A 23,823-nucleotide genomic window follows, 5' to 3' on the forward strand; every position below is an offset into this window, starting at 1 on the left:
TGTCATCCTATTTATATTTGCATATAAAGTATAGAAAGTTGGGCTAGGGTTGTGGCTCAGTGGCAGAGCGCTTGACTAGCATGTGTGAGGCACTAGGTTCAATTCTCTACACTGAATATAAATAAATAAAATAAAGGTCCATAGACAACTAAAAAAATATTTTTAAAAAAATTGTAGAAAGTAGCTAGCGCACAATTGCATCTTGTTTTATCATTCAATCTAACAGTTTCTATCTTTGCTTAGATTGTTGTTGTTATTTTTATTGTTTCTTGGTTTGGTTTGATTTGGGTTTTTTGAGTACTGAACCCAGGGGCAGTTTGTCACTGAGCTACATTTCAGCCATTTTTACTTTTTATTTTGAGACAGGGTCTTACTAAGTTTTTTAGGGCCTGCCCAAGTTGCTGAGATTACAAGCATATTCTACTGCCCCAGGCTGCTTAGAGTATTTTGATTTATTCATATCTAATATTATTACTGAGATGATTCAATTTACATCTTATATTTTCCTTCAATAGGTCTATCTCCTTTACTGTCTTTCCAAATCTCCACAGTAAATTGAATATTATAATAAAAGAAGTCACATAGGGACTGGGGTTGTGGCTCAGTGGTAGAGTGCCTTGCGTGGGTGAGGCACTGGGTTCCATCCTCAGTGCCACATATAAATAAATAAAGGTATTGTGCCCATCTACAGCTGAAGTTAGGGTAGCTGTAGCAATTTCTTAAAATAAATAAAAATTTTTTTAGTTGTAGATTTTATTTAAGAAATTAAATTAAAAAAAGTCACACAAAAGTTTGCACTGTGCTATAGTCTAATAAGTTTTCAGTGCCAGGCATAATGGCACATGCCTGTAATCATAGCAACTCAGGAGGCTGAAACAGGAGGATTAAGGTCTGAGGATCTAGCTCAGTTGGTACAGTGCTTGCCTCAAGTGTACAAGGCCATGGGTTCAATCCCCAGCATCACAAAAAAAAAAAAAAAAAAAAAAGACAGGAGGATCAAAAGTTCAAGAACAGCTTCGGCAACCTAGTTAAGTCCTAAACAATTAAGCAAGAACCTGTCTCAAATTTTTTTTTAAATGTCTGGTGCTGAGGATCGAACCCAGGGCCTCACATGTGCTAGGCAAGCGCTCTACCACTGAGCCCCAGTCCCAGCCCCCCATCTCAAAATTTAAAAATTAATCAAAAGGTCTGGGGATGTACCTCAGAGGAGAGCACCCTGGGTTCAATCCCTAGTACAAAAAAAAAAAAAAAAAAAAAAGTTTGCAATAGAATTATGACTATTTGTTGTTGTTTTGTAGTACTGGGATCAAACTCAGGGAAATGCAGAGGGATTAAACCCAGGGACATCCCAGGAAGAGGCTCTACCACTGAGTGACACCAGCACTTAACATCATGTCTAAAAAAAAAAAAATTATATACCTTATTTTAAAAATACTTTATGGACTAGACATGGAGGTACATGCCTCTAATCCCAGTGACTGGGAAGGCTGAGGAGAACTACAAGTCAAAGTCAGCCTCAGCAGTTTAGTGAGGCTGTAAGCAATTTAGCAAGACCCTGTCTCAAAATAAAAAATAAAAGGGCCGGGGATGTGGCTTAGGGGTTAAATGTCCCTGAGTTAATCCCTGGTACCAAAAAAGAATTTATGAGTGAACACTTGCCAAGCATGTGCAAGACACAGGGCTCAATTCCCAGCCTGGCCAAAAAAAAAAAAAAAAAAATTTATATATATATATATATATATCGCACACAAACACATCACTATGACTAAAAATCACTAATGATGCTAATGATAATCTGAGACTTAATCTTTTGTTGGTAGCCTTGCCTCAGTGTTGATGACTGCTGACTGATAAGGGTGATGGTTGCTGAAGTTGGGTTAGCTGTAGCAATTTCTTAAAATAATGAAGTTTGCTTCATTGATTAATTAATTATTCTTTTCATGAAAAGATTTCTCTGTTAGTGTGTAATACTGTTTGATAACATTTTATCAACAGTACAACCTCTTACAAAATTGGAGTCGGTTCTCTCAAACTCTGCTGCTGCTTTCTCAACCAAGTTAATGTCATATTGTTGTAGATCCTTTGTTGTCATTTCAACAAGTTCACAGCATATTTACCAGGAACAGATTCAATTTCAAGAAACCACTCTCTGCTGGGCACAGTGGCATATTGCATATTAGTCCCAACTACTTGGGAGGGGCAGACAGGAGCACAGAAGTTCAAGGCCAGCCTGGGAAACTTAGCAACACCCCATGTAAGAGAGAGAGAAGTTAACAGCAGATGCAGTAGCATGTGGTGGCACACCCCTGTCATCCCAGCACCTTGGGAGGCTGAGGCAGGAGTATCACAAGTTTGAGGCATGCCTCAGCAAATTAGTAAGGCCCTAAGCAACTTAGTGAGAACCTGTCTCAAAATAAAAAGGGTTGGGAATGTGTCTCAGTGCTAAAGTACCCCTTGGCCCAATCTCCAGTACCAAAATAGAGAAAAGAAATGAGGGAAGTTGAGAGAGAGGAAAAGAAAGGAGACAGAGAAAGATGAAAACAGAAAAAGAGGGCTGGGAGTTTAGCTTAGTAGTAGAACACTTACTTAGCATGTGTGAGGTCATAGGTTCAATCCTCAGCATCACAAAATAAAGGAGAGCTGAGGAAGAAACTACTTTGCTCATTCACAAGAAGGAACTCTTCATCCATTAAAGTTTTATCATAAAATTATAGCAATTCAGTTACATCTTTAGGCTCCACTTATAATTCTAGTTCTCTTGCTATTCCTACTGCATCTGCGGTTAACTTCCTTTATTTTTTTTTTTAAGAGAGAGAGAGAGAGAGAGACAATTTCAATATTTATTTTTTAGTTTTCGGTGGACACAACATCTTTGTTTGTATGTGGTGCTGAGGATCGAACCCAGGCCGCATGCATGCTAGGCGAGCGCGCTACCGCTTGAGCCACATCCCCAGCCCCAACTTCCTTTACTGAAGTCTTGATCCTCTCAAAGTCATTCATTAGAAATCAACTTTTTCCAAACTCTGTTTATATTGACATTTTTATCTCTTCCCATGAATCATGAGTTTGTTTCTCTTGCTGTTGTTTTTGTTTTGTTTATTTTGTGGTACTGAATATTTAACCCAGGGGCACTTTACTACTGAAATATATCCCCAGCCTCCCCCACTTTTTTTTTTTTTTTTTTTAATTTTGAAACAGGGTCTCACTAAGTTGCTAAGGCTGACCTCAAACTTACAATTCTCCTACTTCAGACTCCCAAATTGCTACGGTTACAAGTGTGTACCACCAGGCCCATCTATCACGAATGTTCTTTTTTTTTTTTTTTTAACAATATCTTTATTTAACATTTATGTGGTTCTGAGAATCGAACCCAGTGCCTCATGCATGCTCAGCGAGCACTCTACCACTGAGCCCCAGCCCCACAAATGTTCTTAATGGCATATAGAATAGTGAATTCTTCCCTGAACATTTTCAATTTAAATTGTCCGGATCATCAGAGGAATCACTATCAGTAGCAGCTATAGTCTTATGGAATACATTTCCTAGTAGGGCAAATTGGCACATGCCTATAATCCCAGCAACTCAGAAGGCTGAAACAGGAGGATTGCAAGTTCAAGACCAGCCTCAGAAATTTAGTGAGGGCCTAAGCAATTTATCAAGACTGTGTCTCAAATTTAATAATAAAAAGGGCTGGGGGTGTAGCTCAGTGGTAATGTGCCCCCCCCCCCTTTTTGAAAGCACTAGGAATCAAACCCAAGACCTCACACATGATAAGCAAGCACTCTACTGTTGAGGTATACACCCAGCCACATAATTATGATTCTTAAATAATAAGTCTTGAAAGTCAGAGTTACTCTTTGATCCATAGGCTTTCAGAATGAATATTGTATTAGCCAGCATGAAAGCAACATTAATCTCATTGTACATCTCCATGAGAGCTCTTGGGTAACCAGGTACTATTCTTGGATGAACAGTAGTATTTTGAAAAGGGTCTTGCTAAGTTGCCCAGGCTGACCTTAAATTTATGATCCTCATGCCTCAGCCTCCCATATTTTCATCATTTTTTATTCATTCTTTTGGGTCAGACTCATGATTTGAGGGGAGCAATTTTAGGGTTTCTCCATGTGCCTTGACCATTATAAGCAGGTGTTATTTCTCCCTAAACTTTCACTCCATAGACGAATAAACTGGGTGAGCCCACACACACCCAATAAACATGGGTGTCACTGGGATTCTAGGCAAGCACCCCTGCACCCAGCCTAGAAGGATTTCAAAAATACATGAATAATTAACAGTGTCACAGAGAAGTCATATAAGAATAGAAATAAAACCAGGTATGGTAGCACATACTATAATCCTGCAACTTGGGAGGCTGAGGCAGGAAGATTGCTGGCCTCAGAAACTTACCAAGGACCTAAGCAACTTAGCCATATCCTTTCCCCAAAAAAAAAAAAATTAGGACTGGGATTGTGGCTTAGTGGTACAGAGTACTTGCCTAGCACTGCATATAAATAAATAAAGGTCTATTGACAACTAAAAAATATTTTTAAATAAATAAAAAGGGCTAGGGATATAACTCAGTGGTAAAGCTCCCCTGAGTTCAATCCTCAGTACAAAAAAAATAAATAAAAAAGGATAGAAATAAAGTTCATAAACACTAGCAATATGGAAGTCCTTGATGACATTTTTAAATTTATCTATTTTTATATGGTGCTGAGAATCAAACCCAGGGTCTTACACGTGCTAAGCAAGTAGTCTACCACTGAGCCACAACCCCAGCCCCCTTGATGATATTTTTAAAAGGTGGTTTAATGGGAAATACAGTTGGAGTAAAAAACAAACAAACAAACAAACAAAAAAAAAACATAGTATAAAGGACAAATGATAAAATAGATTGAGGAAGGAAGATTATTCCTTCATGAATAAGTGAAAATTATACTTTAAAATTTTTAGCCATTCAGGGTTCCAAATAACTAATTTGCTTTTTTCATTTTATTTTCCTTTTTCTGGTCATTATGTCCTATTTCTTTTCCCCATAGGTGAGACCTGGAACCCCTTCAAATTACAGTACCAGCTGAGAAACGTACGAGAGCGAATTGCAAAGAACCTAGTAGAGAAGGGTATTTTAACCACTGAGAAGCAGAATTTCCTGCTATTTGACATGACTACTCATCCTGTGACCAATACAACAGAGAAACAGCGACTAGTGAAAAAACTTCAAGATAGTGTACTAGAGCGGTGGGTAAATGACCCTCAGCGTATGGACAGACGAACGCTAGCACTCCTGGTGCTAGCCCACTCCTCTGATGTGCTAGAGAATGTCTTCTCCTCTCTGACAGATGACAAATATGATGTGGCAATGAATAGAGCCAAGGACCTAGTAGAACTGGACCCTGAAGTGGAGGGGACAAAGCACAATGCTACAGAGATGATCTGGGCTGTGCTGGCTGCCTTCAATAAATCCTAGAGCCAGCCAATGGGTTTTTTCATTTTACCTGCTGGCTGGTGACTTTCAGAGACCCCATCACTGAGTTTGGTGTCCTGAAATGTTTTCATCATTTTTTACTCCTTCTTTTGGTCAGATTCATGATTTGGGGAGAGCAATTTTAGGGCTTCTCCATATGCCTTGACCATTATAAGCAGATGTTATTTCTCCCTAAACTTTCACTCCATAGATGAATACACTGGGTGAGCCCACACACACCCAATAAACATTTTTCTCCCATTTCTTGGTTTAATTTCATCCATTGTACTTTTGGATAAATAGGGTTATGAATATCTAAGTGGGGTTTCATGTTCTTCTACAGCAGAATGTGAATGAGATGAAGAGCAAACCATTTATTATATTTTTCTAAGTTTGTTTTCTATCTTAAATACATGTTACATAGTCTTTTATCTCTCAGATTCAGCTAAATAATATAGCTTATTGAATTAATTGTCTTTGAATGAGTAGCAGTGGAAACCAAACTAATTTTTAAGCAGATGGTTTCTGAGATTGTATGTCCTGCCATTGATTTTTTTATCTTCCTTTTTCTAACCTAATGAAAATGTCCCACATTTGATTACCTGGGTCCTACACTCCTATACCCAGAAATATATCCTATACACCCTTTTAGAAATCATGCTCCTTCACTCATTAAGACAAAGGTTTAAATAAAAAAGAAAAAATGTGTCACAACCACCACCTTCATGGAATCAGCATTATAATTTGAAGAGGATAGAGGTGGCCTAAGAATTTCCATCCTTTAGCACAGGACTGTCCTATTTCCTCTTAGTCTGCTATAAGCCTGACATGGTGGCACAAACCTGTAATCCCAGACACTGGGGAGATTGAGGTAAAAGAATGGCAAGTTCAAGGCCAGCCTAATCAACTTAGATCCTGTCTCAAAGTAGTGGTCTGAGGATAAAGTTTAGTAGTTGAGTGCTTGCCTCACAAGGCCCTAGGTTCAATCCCCAGTACTACAAATAAATGAATGTATATATGTCTCTGCTCTGATTGAACTGAGAAATTGTTTCAGTTACCAAATAGCAGCACTCTGAATCCAGGCTGTATATCCAAACTCCACATGCTCTTGTTCCCTTTTTTGGGTTTCTACACAAATTGAAAAATTCTACCTATGTAAGAGTTATTTGAGTAGTTTTGTCTATATTTGATGTACTGGTACCCCTCTTGTCAATGTAGCCAACTCTCTAAAATGCTTTTCACTTCAGTATTGAGGTAAAGAGAAGCTAGATTAATAAAGATTTTATGTAAAGGGGCAATTTGGTGTTAGGATTACACTGCTGTAAGGTATTGTATGAAGAGGACAGACACTGAATTGTACTAATGTCAAGCATTTATTATACTTTAATTGGCTCCTGCCTGTTGACCACTGTGGAGAAATAGGCTATCAAAGGGTTAAACCCAGACCTGTCATCACATTCTCTTGATCAGAAGTAATTAAATGATTAACTTTATCTCCTCCCTCAAATGTAAAATTCCTAATAATTCCTCAACTCAACACTTTGTTTTCACTTCTGGTTTTTCTTAGGTGCATAAAGATTTAATTGTAATGTGAAACAAATTTTAAATGAGAGGCTAAGTAGAGTTTCAGTCTGTCTCTCCAAAATTACAAAAGCTAGTCATGTACCACCTGAAGTAACTTTTCTTTCTCTAATTAACAATTCGGCATGAATTGAAACCAGGTTTTCCTGTGGAAAGTTTCAGTGTGATTGTGGGGTAGAAGTTGAGTTCTTTCTTTGCGACTCTTAGTGTTTATTTTTATCTTGTATCTCAATAAAATGAGGATGTCTTGAGTTCAAATCTGCATAATGTTCATTGCCAAACACCTTCCTATTTAATTCATATGACCTTCACATTTCTATATAATAAAGATCAATTATTATATCTCTCGTCTTTCTGTGCATAATATAATAGCAGTATTCATTTGTTTTAGTTAGAAAAAATAACTTTTCACACAAAGCTAATAATGCCTCTCCCTTTATATACCATGCCAGTCCCTGTTTTACACCTATAATCCCATATACTTGGGAGGCTGAAGCGGGAGGATCACAAATTCGAGGCCAGCCTGAGCAACTTAAGTGATACCCTCATTCAAAGTAAATTTTCTAAAAAAGGGCTAGAAATGTAGTTCAGTGGTAGAGCATCCCCAGGTTCAGAAACCACTACCAGAAAAAGAAAGAAAAAAAAAAAGTGAGAAAGGAAACTTTTTCTAACAGCTCAGCTTTGTTGATTTTCCTTTACATCTAGATTGTAAAATATATATATATATATATATATATATATATATATATATATATATATATATATATATATATATATATATATATATATATATATTCACCTTGAGGGAGGAGGGAGCAAATACTCTCTAAAAGCTCTTCAAATAGATATATTTTATGTAGGATTTTTTCCTTTGAATACAATTAGTCTGGCCACCATTTTTTTCTTAACCTAATTGAACCTCCATAAGTATAATAGCATATGTTATCTAATTTTTTTTTAGAAACAGTTGAAATCTTGGGATTTCTACCCCTTCATAAGGGCTCCCTGAATGAATTCACATGTTCACCACATAGAGCTAGGCCAACAATGAAGTACTTAATTTTACTGATTTTTATGGGGAGGTGGAATTAAAGCCACAGTTTTTCTTGGATTTCAGAGATTTTAAGTTTTTCCTCCTGAACTGAAGACAACCATATTTTCGAAGATTTATGGATATTTAAATTCATAATACCTCAAAATATTTGTGGGTTAGCCTTAATAACTGTTTTTTCCAGCTCTATTACCTCAACATGTCTCTTGAACTCCCAGTTTATAAAGGCCAAAAAGTTAGCTTAAACCAATTTATATAATACAAATTAGATTTCTTTGCATATGGAAGAAGGAAAGAAGAGGTAGTTATGATAGTGTAAGGGGAACTGGTAAAGAAAGAACATAATAGTTGACTAAGAAAATCATGAACTTTTTTTTTCTTTTCAGGAACATTATGAACATTTAAAACAGTGAACAAACACTTTATTGTTTGTGGCTCTAGGGATTGAATCCAAAATTACTCCAAGTACAGTAATCCAAAAGTACTGAGCTGCATCCCCATCCTATTTATATTTTTATTTTGAGACAGGGTCTCACTAAATTGCCCAGGCTGGCCTGGAACGTGGGATCCTCCAGCCTTGCCTCCCGAGCCACTGGGATTACAGGTGTGTGGCTTTGCTAGGTGATGCCTTCTGTTTATGTTGTTTTGCTTTTTGAGATACTGGGGTTTAATGCCAGGGATGCTCTACCACTGAGCTACGTTTTCAGTCTTATTTATTTTGGTGGAGAGTATTGAGGATTTAACCCAGATGCACTTTACCACTAAGCTAGACCTCCAGCCCCTTTTTTTAAATTTTGAGACAGGGTCTTACTAAGTTGTTTAGGGACTGGATAAATTGCTGAGGCTGGCCTCAAATTTGCAATCCTTTTGCACTAGCCTCTTAAAATTTCTGAGATACAAATATGCTACAATACCTGGCACTAGCTATTTTATAATGGCTTTATTGACATAAAATTCAGCCAAGCACTATGTCCATTTATTTAATGGGAGGTTTACTGGAGATTTAACCCAGGGGCAGTTTAACACTGAGCTACATCTTCATCCCTTTGTTAAAAGAAATATATATATATATATATATATATATTTTTTTTTTTTTTTTTTTTTTTTTTTTTTTGAGATGGGGTCTGACAGAGTTGCTGAGGCTGGCTTTGAACTTGTTATCCTCCTGCCTCAGCTTCTTTTTTTAAAATATTGTTTTAGTTGTCAATGGACCTTTATTTTATTAATTTATATGTGGTGCTGAGAATTGAACCCAGTGCTTCACACATGCTAGGCAAGTACAGTACCACTGAGCCACAACCCCAGCCCCATTCCTTAGCTTGAGCTGCTGGGATTCCAGGTGTGTGCCACTACACCCAACAAGAATAATTAAATGACTTTTAGTATATTCATAGCACTATGCTGTTACATAATCACTATAAATGTTTCATCAACTCAGAAAGAAACCCCATACATGTTCCCTGTCATTCCTCATTTTCTCCAGCTGTAGGCAAACACTAATGTACATTCTTTATAGATTTGACTATTTTGGACATATAAATGGAGTCATACAATATGTGGTCTTTATGACTGGTTCTTTCAGTTGGCATGTTTTCAAAGTTTATCCATGTTGTATGGATGAACATACATCAGTACTTCATTTATCTTTATTACCAAAAAATATTCCATTGTATAGGTATACTACATTTTATTTATGAGTTTGTGGACTTGGTATTTTAAATGAATTCTATACAGAGTATATGTGTCCAAAACAAAATATTCTCCATCTTCATACTACTATCAGTAGTAAATGATGCCATCATTCCCCCAAGTTGTTCAGGCCAAAAGCTGAAATCATCCTCAACTCTCACTACAGCAAATTCATATCCCTAGCCCTATTTTGTATTTTATTTAGAGACAGGGTCTCACTGAGTTGCTTTGTGCGCTGTTGCTGAGGCTGGCTTTGAACTTGTGATTCTCCTGTCAGCCTCCCAAGCCATGAGATTACAGGGGTGTGCCACTGTGCCCAGTGATTTTGCATTCATTTTCAACCTTCTGCATACATATTACATCCTGGTCCAAGCCACTATCATCTATCTCCTGAACTATTGCAAAGGACTACTTGGTTTTCTGCAACAGCCAAAGTGATTGTTTTAATATCTAATTCATCTGTGTCACTACCCTCCTCAGCACCCTCTCCTGGCTGCTCATCACACAAGAAGCCAAAAGCAACCTCATCCTTAGCTATACCTCCCCTTATTCTAGCTAGTGGTCCTTGCCTTACCCATAGTTTTTCACTTATTACCTGCAACCATCTGCAGTCCAGATTTTTTTTTTTTAATTTTTAGTTGTAGATGGACAGAATACCTTTATTTTGTTTTGTATGGTACTGGGGATTGAACCCAATGCCCCACACACGCTAGGCAGGTGCTCTACCACTGAGCCCCAGCCCCAGACCCTAGATTTTTTTTTTTTTTAAGATTGTTCCCCTATATTGGCCAGGCTGGCTTCAAAGTCCCAAGCCAAAGCAATCCTACTGCCTCAACCTCCCAAGTAGCTGGAACTACAAGAGGGTACCACTGCACCTAGCCTGAAAATATTAAGTGAAAAATTCCAGAAATTGGGGCTGGGATTGTACGGGCGGACCTGGGTTCGATTCTCGACAACACATTAAAAAAAAAAGGCATTGTGTTGTGTCCATCTACAAAAAGGATTCATTCTCTCTCTCTCTCTCTTAAAAAAAAAAAAAAAAGAGGGGGTTCGCCTCCCTGGGCGGAGGCGCGGTCCAGCGTTCCGCCCGCGTCGGGCTTCCTGAGCGGTGGCGCGAGGCAGTGACGGTCGCTGAGATCGCGGCAGGATGGAGGCGCGCGCGGCGAACGGCGGCCGGGGACGGCGCGGGCCCGGGGCCCCGCAGGCCGGGACCGACGGGCTGCTGAAGCACTCGTACTGGCTGGACCTGTGGCTCTTCGTGCTCCTGGACGTGCTGCTCTTCCTCTTCGTGTACCTCTTGCCCTGATGGGTTTGCTGACATCCCAAGATCACTGGATTGTGGAGTGAATTCTGAAAATGAACTACAGTCTTCTTGAACAAAGAAGATGGGATTGCGCTACTGCAGAATTCCAAGTCTCCAGTTGATCTTCCTTTCTTTTTACATATTCTTCTAACTCATTTGGGGAACTACTAAATGAATAGTGATCTCATTCATAGCCAAGTTCCTAAAACTAAATGCAGTGTTTCACATTTAAACTCTTTTCAAACACCTAATGTCTTTATAGGGGCTGGTGTAGAAGTAAAATTTGTACTTCAAAGCTTAGCATATTCACCAAGAAGACAGTAATGTCTTTACTGTTGTAAGGGTTGGTCTGGGTTTAATTCAGTCACATAAGGGGGTGTGTAACTAGGTGAGGTGAGGTAGTTGTAACCCAAAGTTATTCAGGAGAGAGAAAAGGATTGGTGTTCTGAGATTGTGTAGAGGCTGTCACTAACACAATAGAGTCCACATATTGGCTCTACACATGCTGAGTTTTTAAATGGTCTTTTCATGACCTTTGAAATGCCTGTGGGTGAGGATCACAAAGGAGATGGCATTAGATAGTGGAAAGCCCGCCTGTACCCTGAAATAGGAATGTTTCAAGCCTGTTTTTTTTGTTTTGTTTTGTTTTTTAATTATTGTATTAGGTATGCTTGTGTCCAAAACATTTGCTTTCATAATGCTTGTAACTTACTTGAATACCTCCGCTAACAGTGTGATATTTACTCATCCTACAGAGCCCTCCTCTTTGGCCGCAGCATTTTAAACATAGCTGTAGGCCAGGCAAAAATTCTTTCCTTTGTAGAGATTGTTCGGTCTTTGCTGTTCTTTTTAAAAATCTAATCGGTATTAAACTCAAATCTAATTGTTATTTACTGATCTGGGGTGCTCAGCGGGCATTTCATCAGAAAGATCACGGGATTTGGCAGATGTGAACTGTGTGAAGTAGTCCCCTCCCTGTGATCAAGGCGTAAGATCCAGGGAACTCTGCATCCTCTGCCTTTCAGAAGGGTGCTCAGGGTTAGGGTCAGGCCTGGAGTTGCCCTTGGATGATCAGTTGGCCTGGTGACTCTTAGTTATGCCTTCAGGGTATTGTGCTCTGCACAAAGAGAGCATTCTGTGGAAGGTGTGGTTGAAGCATCAGGAGGAACAAAAAAGGAGATTGTACTGAGTGTAATAAATGATTATGACCTGCTTTTCTGCTGCTAACAATTTTATCTAATAAACATTTACTTACATAAAAAAAAAGAAAAGAAAGAAAGAAAAATTCCAGAAATAAATAATTCATAAGTTTTTTGTTTTGCAGTGCTGGGAAATGGAACCCAGAGCCATGCACAAGCAAGGCAAGAACTCTACCATTGGAGCTACATCCCCATCCTCTTCATAAATTTTAAATAAATTACATTACCATACATTGTTTGATTTTAATGCTACTTTTTAAATTTTTAAATTTTTTTAGTTGTAGATGGACACAATACCTTTATTTTATTTATGTGGTGCTGGGGACTGAACCCAGTAGCCCATGCATGCAAGGCAAGTGCTCTACCCCTGAGCCACAACCCCAGTCCTTATTAATCTTTTTTTTTTTTTTTCATTTATTTTTTAGTTGTAGTTGGACACAATATTTTTATTTTATTTTTATGTGGTGCTGAGGATCGAACCCAGGGCCTCACACGTACTAGGCAAGCACTTTGCCGCTGAGCCACAGTCCCAGCCCCCCTTATTAATCTTTTAATGTTCTTAGATTATGAATTAAATTTTATCATAGAAATATATGGGGAAAATATATCATTATATATGTAGTGTTGGTACAATCTTCAGTTTCCAGTATCCACTAATTGACTCAGATATACCCACTACAGATAAGGGAGTTGGAGGGCAACTGTACCCTAAAAAACTGCTCCTGATTTTGGATCTTTGCTTTTCCTGTTCCCTTCTGCCTGGAGCATTTTTCCTCCAGGTAACTGCTTGAATCACATACCACCCAGATGTTGGATTACACATCTCAGGTCTTTCCTAATCTATCTAATCACTCAGTCACAAATAGAATAATTAATGCTCCGGACATTGTGCAAGTTTTTGTGAAACTCCTGTTTTTCTTTATTGGCTTTATTATATTCTAAGTTCTATCCTTCCTAACTATGTCAAGTATAAATCTATTATTTATTTAGTTACTTTAGTACCAGGGATTAAACTCAGAGGCACTCGACTACTGAGCCACATCCCCAGCCCTATTTTTGTATTTTATTTAGAGACAGGGTCTCACTGAGTTGCTTAGCACCTCTCCAGTTGCTGAGGCTGGCTTTGACCTCTCAATCCTCCTGCCTCAGCCTCCTGAGCCACTGGGATTACAGGTGTGTGCCACCACACCTAGCTTATAATTTAATAAATCATTCCCTTAGCAATTGTAGTTGTTATACATTACTCTATTTTATATTTCTGCAATTCAGGGAATGAAACTCAGGACCTTGCACATGCTAAGCAAGAGCTCTGCCACCGGGCTACATCCCCAACCCCTTAGGTACTGCATCCAACTCTTTCAACATTACTCTTAGGCAAAGTTGGAATGAGAAGTTTCTTAGTTTAAACTAGGCCCTGGCTGGATGTGGTTGGCATACACCTGTAATCCCAGAGAGTCAGGAGGCTGAAGCAGGAGGATGGCAAGTTCAAGGCTAGTCTCAGCAACTTTGTGAGGCCCTGTCTCAAAAAGGAAAAACAGCTGGGGATGTAGTTCAGTGATAAAGTGCCCCTCGGTTCAATTATCAGCACCAGAATAAAAACAGAAATAAATAAATTGGACCCTGTGGTGCATGCCTGTAATCCTAGCTACCTGAGGGCTGAGGAGAAGGATCCCAAGTTCCAGGCCAGACTGGGCAATTTACCCAAACCCTGTCTTAAAATAAAAAGAGCTGGGGAATGTAGCTCAGTGATAGAGCACTTGGCTAGCAAGCAGGAGGCCTGGGTTCAATTCCCAGGACTGGGGGAAAAAAATTCTCAGCTTATATTATGCCAGTGTGTCCCAAAAGAATCGTTCTTTTATTTATTTTAATATTTTTTGTTGTTATTGTAGATGGACACAATATCTTTCTTTATTTATTTAATTTATTTATTTATGTGGTTCTGAGGAACAACCCAGGGCCTCATGCATGTAAGGCAAGTACTCTACCACTGAGCTACAACCCCAGCCCAAGAATTGTTCTTTTAAACATTTAAACTCATAAACAGGGCTGGGGATGTGGCTCAAGTGGTAGCACGCTCTTCTGGCATGCGTGCGGCCCGGGTTCGATCCTCAGTACCACATACAAACAAAGCTGTTGTGTCCGCCGAAAACTAAAAAAAAAATAAATATAAAAAAAAAAATTTTAAACTCATAAACATATTGTTTGTGTGTGTGTGTGTGTGTGTGTATACTTTTTTTTTTTTTTAACTAGGAATTGAACCCAGGTCCTTAGTGTGTGCAAGGCAGGCACTCTACCACTGAGCTATATCCCCTGCCCTCATAATATATATATTTTCACCATAATTGCCTAAACTTGTATTCAACTAATAGTTTCCATTTTCTTTTCATTTAACTTGTCTTAAACAGCTTTCTTTTATCCCTTTCCTATAGCCATACATTCAACCAGTTATCAAATTCTGCCAACCTTTCTTACTATCCCTCATCCTTCTGTGCCCTTCCCTTCCCACTGCCAATGCCCTTGTCAATAAACCAAAACCCAAAACTGGGGTGAGTTACCAGACCATGGAAAATGAGCGGAAGTTGGTGATACTGGGCCAAAATATGAAGATCTTTTCCTACAATTCTTTATGCCTCCTTTTATCATCTACTCACTTCCTTGAAGGAGATGAAATTTAAACTGATGGGATTTTTGTTTTATATTGTATTGTTTTAGTTTAAGCCTTTATTGAAATATACATAAAAAATGGACGTAAGTGTACACCTCAATTTGTGCACACTAAACACACCCACATAATGAGCACCAAGGTAAGAAACAGAACTTACTAGAACTTCAGAAACCCCATCTTGTCCCTTCCCATCACTACCCTCCAAGGCCAACCGTTCTTACTTCTAACAACTTTGGCAGTGTTTACCTGAACACAGCTTACCTTAACAGTTTTTGAGGTAAATGGAAAAGATATAGATGGCAAACAATTGAGGAAAAGTGCTTCTTAGAAGCCTGAAGGAAAAAAAAAAAAATAAGCAAAAGAACAGAAGGAGGAACAAAGGGAATGAGGGAAGGGAGGGAGAATAAATAGAAGAGAGAATCATGTTACCTGGTTGGTTGCCCCAGATGCCAACTGTGATTCTTCTTAAGCTTGTCTCTCTCCCACCCCCATCAGCCTCCCACCTCTCCCCATTTAACAGGATTTTCAAGTGGCAAACCTTTGACTCCAACTCTTCCTGTGTTTTAGATAGCACATTTAATTTTATAAGTGATCCATTATTGGGGGGTAATAGTTGCCCCTCCTTTGAATGCTTTTAAAATACAATGCAATAACAAGGAGTTAGCTGATGTTACAGCAGTTAAACTAACTTCTTAGGTCTGGAAAACTGATCAATGCAAATGATGTTTGTACATGGTGACAGATTATTTTGTCAAGTGAAAAACAATTGATTTTCACACTGTAAAAGATAAATGTTACACACACACACACACACTCTTTGTAGTTGGACATAATACTTTTTTTTTTTTAAGAGAATTTTTATTTATTTATTTATTTTTTAGTTCTCGGCGGACACAACATCTTTGTTTGTATGTGGTGCTGAGGATCGAACCCGGGCCGCACGCATACCAGGCGAGCGCGCTACCGCTTGAGCCACATCCCCAGCCCGGACATAATACTTTTATTTTATTTATTTATTTTATGTGGTGCTGAGGATTGAATCCAGTGCCTCCTACTTTCTAGGTGAGTGCCCATCCCCTAAATGTTACAGTTTATATCTTGTACATACTGACCACATGTTGGTAAACATGGCGCCTGGAGCGCTCCTCTTCCAGGAACTCAGGTCCATGATGCACTGAATGGCATGCAAACCGTCACCTCCAATCCCTGTGAATGGCGCGAACTTTGAATGGCGCACCTCCAATCCCTGAAGTGGCACGAACTCTCAGCCAATGAAGAAGTAGCAGCCCACTCGCCCTGTTCCTCCTCATCCTTCGTTAAGCCCATAAATATCAATACCCTGTTCCTGTTCCCTCTCTTACTCTCCCTCTCCTCTCCCCCTCTTTTACTCTCCCTCTCTTACTTTACCCCTCCCCCTCCCCCTCCCCCTCCCCCTCCCTCTCCCTCTCCCTCTCCCTCTCTTCTGCAACTGGCCGCTACAGTTCTGCTAATAAAATCTCAGACAGGTAAATGGTTGTTTTGGCTTGTTGAGTTTACGGACCTTTTTCCACCATTCCTTACACCACATATATTAGAAAACTGATTTATGCTTTTTTTTTTTTTTTTTTTTAGTGCTGGGATTTGAACCCAGGGACTCCCTACTACTGAGCTACATTCCCATCTCTATCCTCATTTTTTAAAGACAGGGCTCATTATGTTGCCCAGGCTGACCTTAAACTTGAGATCCTCCTTCCTCAGCCTTCTGATCCCTTGCATACATCTGCATTCTCTTTTGAGCCAGTTTAGCATGGTACTTGTTCTCTTATTTATATAAACTAATTTTCTTGGGCTACACTTAAAGCCAGACCTAAGTGTAAATTTGTGAAGGAGACAAGGACAGCACAGAGCTTGGTTAATTTCCTTGTATTCTCAGTCTGGCCCACCAGAGGGAACTAATGATGTTTAAACCCAGCTATTTCTGAAGCTGCATAACTATTTTTTTAAATACCTTTATATTTTATTTATTTATTTTCATGTGGTGCTGAGGATCAAACCCAGGGCCTCGCACTTGCTAGGCGAGCTCTCTACCACCGAGCCACAACACCAGCCCTGCATGACTATTTTCATGGCCATTTTTCTGCAGAATGCTACTTGAATTTTATAGATATTTCAATTTATAACTTGGAATAATTTAGAATCTGCTCAGAAAGACTGGTGCGGTGGCACATGCCTGAAAGGCAGGAGGATTAAGAGTTCAAGGTTAGCCTGGGCAATTTAGCAAGAACCTTAGCAACTTGATGAGATCCGGTCTCAAAATAAAAAGGGCTGGAGCCAGGCACATGCTTGTATTCCCAGCCTTTCAGGGAGGCTGAGGCAGGAGGATTGAAAGTTCAAAGCCAGCCTAAGAATTTAGCAAGGCCCTAAACAACTCAACTGAGACCTTCCCTCTAAATAAAATATTTTAAAAAAGGGCTCAGGATATGATTCAGTGGTTAATCAACTAAAAGATTTATTGACAACTAAAAAATATTTTTTAAAAGGGAAAAACATTTATTGCTTTGCTAGCAAAGGAGAAACCCAGCAGGAACAGAGGGCTTTTACAGAGGTAACTTAGAGGGTCCATTCCACCTGTTCTCTGTCTGAAGTTGTAATTCACTTGTTAATTTGGAGATAGTCATTTCTGAGATTTTCTGGTACCTTCCCCAAAGTGTGGATAACTTCATTCCCACGGTGGGTGTGCTCAGGGACAGATAACTGGGCCTAGGATCAGGAAGAAAGGTAATCCTGTTTCCCCTGAGATTAGGGACAAGGAGAGATTAGGGAGGAGCAGGGAGAGGAAGAGAAAGAAACATGTCCATTTAAAAAATAAGTTACACATGACAGTGCAGCGGCAGAGCAGCAAGGGCTGTGTTCAAAGCATAAAGTGGACCACTGTTACACACCCTGGGTTTAACTCCTGTGCCAAGGGGAAACAAAGGGTGGACGCTGGGAGTGTATCTCAGCGGTAAATCACCCCTGGGTTCAATTCCTACTACCCACTGCCCACAAAAAGGAAAAAAGACTGAAAATAAATATGTAAGAAGTTCAGGTTCTTTGTTTCTCCTTAACCCCTCAATCCTCTTTGCTCTGCAGTGAATGGTATTCTCCCAGGAATCTAGGATTTATGACTGCTCTCCTTACCATTATCATTGAAGCCAGATTTAAAATTAGGTAGTCAGTGTAGTTAGGTAAATCGGGTCTAATACCGAGTGAAATCTAAAATGGAGGCCATGCTGAGAATGATTCTGGGAAAGGCAGGACAACTCATGGAATGTTAATAAAGTCCCAAAAAGGCCCTAGGCCAAAGTCCATCCCAAAGAAATGTTAATGAAACCCAGGAAACAGCCCCCAGCAGATTTGAAGATAGCCCATCCCAAAGAAGTGTTAATGAAGTCCTTCCTGCCGAGATTACTTCTTTGGCCCACCTGTGTCCCACCCCTCGGGCCTTCCCACCTACATTTCATCACCAAAACTATAAAACTGCACTTCCACGGATTCCACCTCTTGGGTCCCCTTCTTCCTCCGGGAGAAGTCTTTTCTGCTGTCCTTTAATAAACTTCTAATTTCTACTCTGACCTTGCCTTGGCGTGTGCTTTTCTGGTGTTATTCTTCAACATCGGGGAAGCAAGGACTCGTCACCGGCCAACAGTGGTAACATCATCACCTCTATTATCATATCGGCTCAGGTTCTTATTCATTCCCCCAGTCTCTACCTCTGGTTAGGCTGCCCAAATCTTGAGTGGATCATCAGTCACAGAGATCTAGCTTCTGCTTATCCTCTCTTGTCCAATCTCTACACTCTTCCACCATTAAACCTTTCCAACACAATGGAATATTACTCAGCACTAAAAAATAACAAGATCATGGCATTTGCAGGGAAATGGATGGCATTAGAGCAGATTATGCTAAGTGAAGTTAGCCATTCCCCCCCCCAAAAAAAATGCCAAATACCTTCTTTGATATAAGGGAGGTTGTAAGGGTAAAAGAAATTGAAGTTAAAGGGTAAAAGACCAGGTGTTGTAAAGTTTCTAAGCTGCAAGGTCTGAGTTAAAATGTAAAGGGTTAGGTATTGTTAGGTTCCTATGCTACCTGCAAAACCTGAAATTTCTGTAGCTGTTAAGACAATGCTTGGAACTGCCCAGTAAATATTTCCCCTGACTATTTGGTTGTTTAATAAAGGCTCTGTGTGGTTGCACGAAGGCATTGCAGGGCCTGGACCAATCAGTTTAAATGTAATCCCCTCCTTAGGAATGACCTATCACTCCAGCCTGACCTGTTCCCGCCAATGAATGAACCAATCATGTTTAGGAGTTGTTATTCAATTTTCCCGTGCCTCAAGATGATTTGTTCTGATGTATACAAAGCCCTCCGCCCTCCCCAAAAAGTGTACTTAAGCAGTGCTCAGCCCCTGCTCGGGGCTCTGGCTGCTTTCCCTTCTTGAGTGGGCACAGAGCCCCAGCATGCTGGTTCAATAAATCCCCTTCTGCCAATTGCATGAGTGGTCACTTGGTGGTCTCTTTCTCCGACGTTTCGCGGGACCCTTACAAGGTGACTCAAAATGGGGTAGGGAGGAAGAGCATAAGAAGAAAATTACCTCTAGATAGGGAAGAGAGGTGGGAGGGAAAGGGAGGGAGAGTGGGAATTGCATGGAAGAGGGAAAATTGCATGGAAGAGGGAAGGAGACCCCTTTCGTTTTACAGAATACAGGTATGACGATGTGAGGGGGAAAAAAAAAGAAGTGGGTCACATTAGACTGGGTAGAGAGAAGTGATGGGAGGGGAGGGGAGGGGAGGGGAAGTGGGGAAGGCGTAAGGGACCGGCGAACGACAGAGGAAGAGACCACCAAGAGACTGACTCATGCAACAGCAAAAGGGGGTTTATTGAAGATCCAGCGCGCTGGGGCTCTCCGTGCTCACTCAAGAAGGGAGAGCGGGCCAAGAGCCCCGAGAGCAACTTGTGCAGGGTTTATATACATTTTTTTAGAGAGGGCAGGGGCTTTACATAGGTCGCAGTCCCCTTTAACAAATCATCATACACCGCGGGAAAATCAAACAACAACTCTCAAACATGATTAGTACATTCATTGGCGGAAGGGCAGCAGAATAAAATAGACATTATTATTGCTGTGGGTATATAGGTGACTGCATGACCAATGTGATTCTGCAACCTGTACACTCAGAGAAATGAGAAATTATATCCCATCTGATTCAAATGTATGATATGTCAAGGTCATTGTACTGTCATGTGTAACTAATTAAAACAAAAAGAAAAAAAAATTTCCGAATCCCAAATTTTAAGGATATAATTTTTCTACTTAGAATTGCAGTTTCCTCTCGCCTTCATGAATCTCCAATACTGTAGTGTGACTTATAAATCTCAAGATTCCAGCAACCTGAAAACCTCATGCACCACTAATGCACAGGGGTTTCCAGATCACGTATTGTCAGACTTTCCTTAGGAAGCTTTTGAAAAATACATATTTCCAGGCTGGGGAATATAGGTCAGTGGAAGCACTTGCCTAGCAGGCACAAAGCCCTGACTTTGATTCCCCAGCATTGTAAGAAAAAAAAGTCATTCATATATATAAGGTCCTTGCTTAGCATCTGGACAGCCATCTTCAGTGACAGCTGCCATTTTAAGGAAAAAGTTACACTTTCCTGCCCAAGGGCATTTCTTAGAAAGGCTCACCACTCCCTGTACCAACCCTACCCCAACTGCCTGTTTTAGGACCCGCCCAGCTCTGATTCCTGAGCTTCCCCCATAAAAGTCCCCAAACTCAAGCTTGTTTTGCCTCTCTTTCCTATAAACAGATGTCCGTTATTTGTCAGCTCTGACAAGTAAACTCTTGTGTGTATCTCTGCCTCCTGGTCTCTGAGTTTCATTTCTCGCTTACCCGTATATAAAATTATATATATATATATATGTATTATATATTTCCCAGTTGACCTGGTGGTGCACACCTGTAGTACCACTTGGGAGGTTGAACCCAGGAGTTCAAGGTTAGCCTAGGCAACATAGCCAGACCTCGTCTCAAAAATATAAAAACAAACAAAAATACATATTTGCAGGCTCTAGTCAAGAGTTGCTAATACTACTGGAATGAAATAGGGCCAAGGAAATCTGTTTTTGTAAAGTTCCCTGGGAACATTCAATCAATCAGGTTTAAGAACCAGGGATTCTGGGTTGGGGATGTGGTTCAATGTAGAGCATTTGCCTAACATACATTCACAAGGCCCTGGGTTCAATCCCCCCCTCACCACAGGGGTTAAAAAAAAGAGAGAGAGGGCTGGGGATGTGGCTCAAGAGGTAGTGTGCTCGCCTGGCATGCATGCAGTGGGTTCGATCCTCAGCACCACATACAAACAAAGATGTTGTGTCCGTGGATAACTAAAAAATAAATATTAAAAATCCTCTCCCTCTCTCACTCTCTCTTTAAAAAAGAGAGAGAGAGAGAGAGAGAGAGAGAGAGAGAGAGAAAGAATCAGGGACCTGTTGGGCATGGTAGCGCACACCTGTAATCCCAGTCTCTGGAGGCTGAGACAGGAGGATCGTAAGTTCAAAGCCAGCCTCAGCAAAAGCGAGGCCCTAAGCAACTCAGTGAGACCCTGTCTTTAAATAAAATGCAAAATGGGGCTGGGGATGTGGCTCAGTGGCTGAGTGCCCCTGAATTCAATCCCTGGCACCCCCAAAACAATTTACAAAAAAGAATCAGGGACCCAATACTAAATGGAATGACTCATGCCTGTATCCCAGAGACTGAGTCAGGAGGATTTTAAGTTTGAGGTCAACCTTGGCAACTTACCCAGATGAAACCCTGTCTCAGAATTTAAAAATAAATAAATACATAGGGCATGGATGTAGCTCAGTGGTAGAGTACCTCACAACCACCACGCAGGGATCCATTATGTGGAGATTTCTATAGTTCTGTGTCCTCAGAGGAGGCTCCTTTAGCCCTGAAAGGGTACCTGAAAGGCGCTTCTCCACCTTTCAAATCCAGGGATTTGAACCCAGGGACACTTAACTACTGAGCTGCATCCCAGCCCTATTATTATTATTATTATCATCATCATCATCATCATTTTGAGTCAGGATCTCACTAATTTGCTTAGGGCCTTGGTAAATTGCTGGGCTGACCTTGAATTTGCCATCCTGCTGCCTTAGCCTCCTGAGTTGCTGTGATTATAGGTGTGCCCAACCATGCCTTGCTCCACCCTCATTTTTTAATCTTTTAAATATATATATATTTAATTTTTAGTTTTAGATGGACACAATATTTTATTTTTATGTGAGTTGAGGATCAAACCGAGTGGCTCATGCGTGCTAGGTGAGCATTCCACCACTGAGCCACTAACCCAGCCCTCTTTTTTTTTTTTAATTTTTCAGTTTTCGATAGACACAACATCTTTATTTTATTTTATGTGGTGCTGAGGATCAAACCCAGTGCCCCGCGCATGCCAGGCGAGCGCGTTACCGCTTGAGCCACATCCCCAGCCCCAGCCCTCTTTTTTTAATCTTAAGGATTACTATTACTTCCTTCAAACATCTTCTCCTCCAGGGGCTGGGATTGTGGCTCAGTAGTGGAGCACTTGCCTAATATGTGTGAGGCTCTGGGTTCGATCCTCAACACCACATTAAAAAATAATAATAATAAGTATTTAAAAAAAAAATCTCCTCCGGGAAGCTGCCTTTGATACCACTTTCCAGTACAAATCATCTTGATCTCTTGTCTCCTCACCCATCTACAAACTACTCTGTCCTTGATCTTTGCAACCAGTGTCCAGAAATAATAACGCATAATGAGTGCTTGTTTAGTGGCTAGCAGGATCTCACTCCTTTAGAGGATTGTGATTCTGCCAAAGTTTTTCTTTCTCTTTCCTATTATCCTCAGTCAGGGGTCCCTCTCTGGCCTTTTACATACAGGGTGGTCCTCTAAATGTTTCCTTTCTCTCTCTGCTAATTTCCAACCTTCCCATTCCTCCTTACAGTCTGTTTCAGTCAGCTTTTTTTTAAATATTTATTTATGTATGTATCCTTAGTTTTAGGTGGGCACATTAGATTGTTTTTATGTGGTGCTGAGGATGGAACCCAGTGCCCCATGCATGCGAGGTGAGCGCTCTACCTCTGAGCCACCACCCCAGCTCCTTCAGTCAGCTTTTTCGCTGCTGTGACTAAAGGCTCTGACCAGAACAATTGAAGAAGAGGAAAGTTTATTTGAGGGCTCATGGTCTTAGTCCATAGAAGGCCGGCTCCATTCCTCGGGGCTCAAGGTGAGGCTGAACATCATGGTGGGAAGAGGTGGCGGAGGGAAGCAGCTCACATCATGGTGATCAGGGAGAGTCCTCTTGCCACATACAAACAGACACTCAAAGCCAGTCCCCAGTTCCCAGCCCCTTCAGCCACCCCCTACCACTTCAGTTACCACTCAGTTAATCCCTATCAGGGGACTAAACCCTTGACTGGGTGAAGACTCAACAACCCAGTCATCTCTCCTCGGAACCTTCTTGCACTGTCTCACACAGGAGCTTTTAGGGGACACCTCACATCCAAATGATGACATAGTCCCAGGTTAGCTGCTCTCTCCTTCACTTCCTCAGCTAGAAAGGTCCTCTAAACCCTTACAATGCAACTCCTGTGGTAAGTGTCATATGGTGGCTTCATCGAAACAGCTGGTTATGGGTGACAGTCCTGCTCCCCACATGTTGAAGTAGGACATTAGAGCAGCAGCCGAGGCCAGCCTATAAAGCAGGTTTATCTCCCTCCTGGGAGGGAGGAGGGGGCCACAGCTGGTGTCCTGGTGTGCCACCAGTAAGTGCATCCTGCCCTTTCTATGTGTCCTGGGGTCCTTAGTTCTCC

At 40.6% G+C, this 23,823-nt stretch overlaps 1 protein-coding gene across 3 annotated transcripts in view; it reads left to right on the top strand.

The window, feature by feature from the left end:
* The window catches only part of Golph3l (golgi phosphoprotein 3 like), a 43,878-nt gene extending 36,491 nt beyond the window's left edge, over positions 1 to 7,387 (top strand). For all 3 annotated transcript variants that reach the window (XM_027953783.2, XM_027953782.2, XM_027953784.2), the window contains one exon: positions 5,040 to 7,387. In XM_027953783.2, the coding sequence (XP_027809584.1) occupies positions 5,040 to 5,467 (428 nt within the window). In that variant the 3' untranslated portion in view covers positions 5,468 to 7,387. The remainder of the gene's footprint in view (positions 1 to 5,039) is intronic.
* The last annotated feature ends 16,436 nt before the right edge of the window (positions 7,388 to 23,823 follow it).

The sequence above is a fragment of the Marmota flaviventris genome, chromosome 10 (genome assembly GCF_047511675.1).
Source record: "Marmota flaviventris isolate mMarFla1 chromosome 10, mMarFla1.hap1, whole genome shotgun sequence".
NCBI lineage: Eukaryota > Metazoa > Chordata > Mammalia > Rodentia > Sciuridae > Marmota > Marmota flaviventris.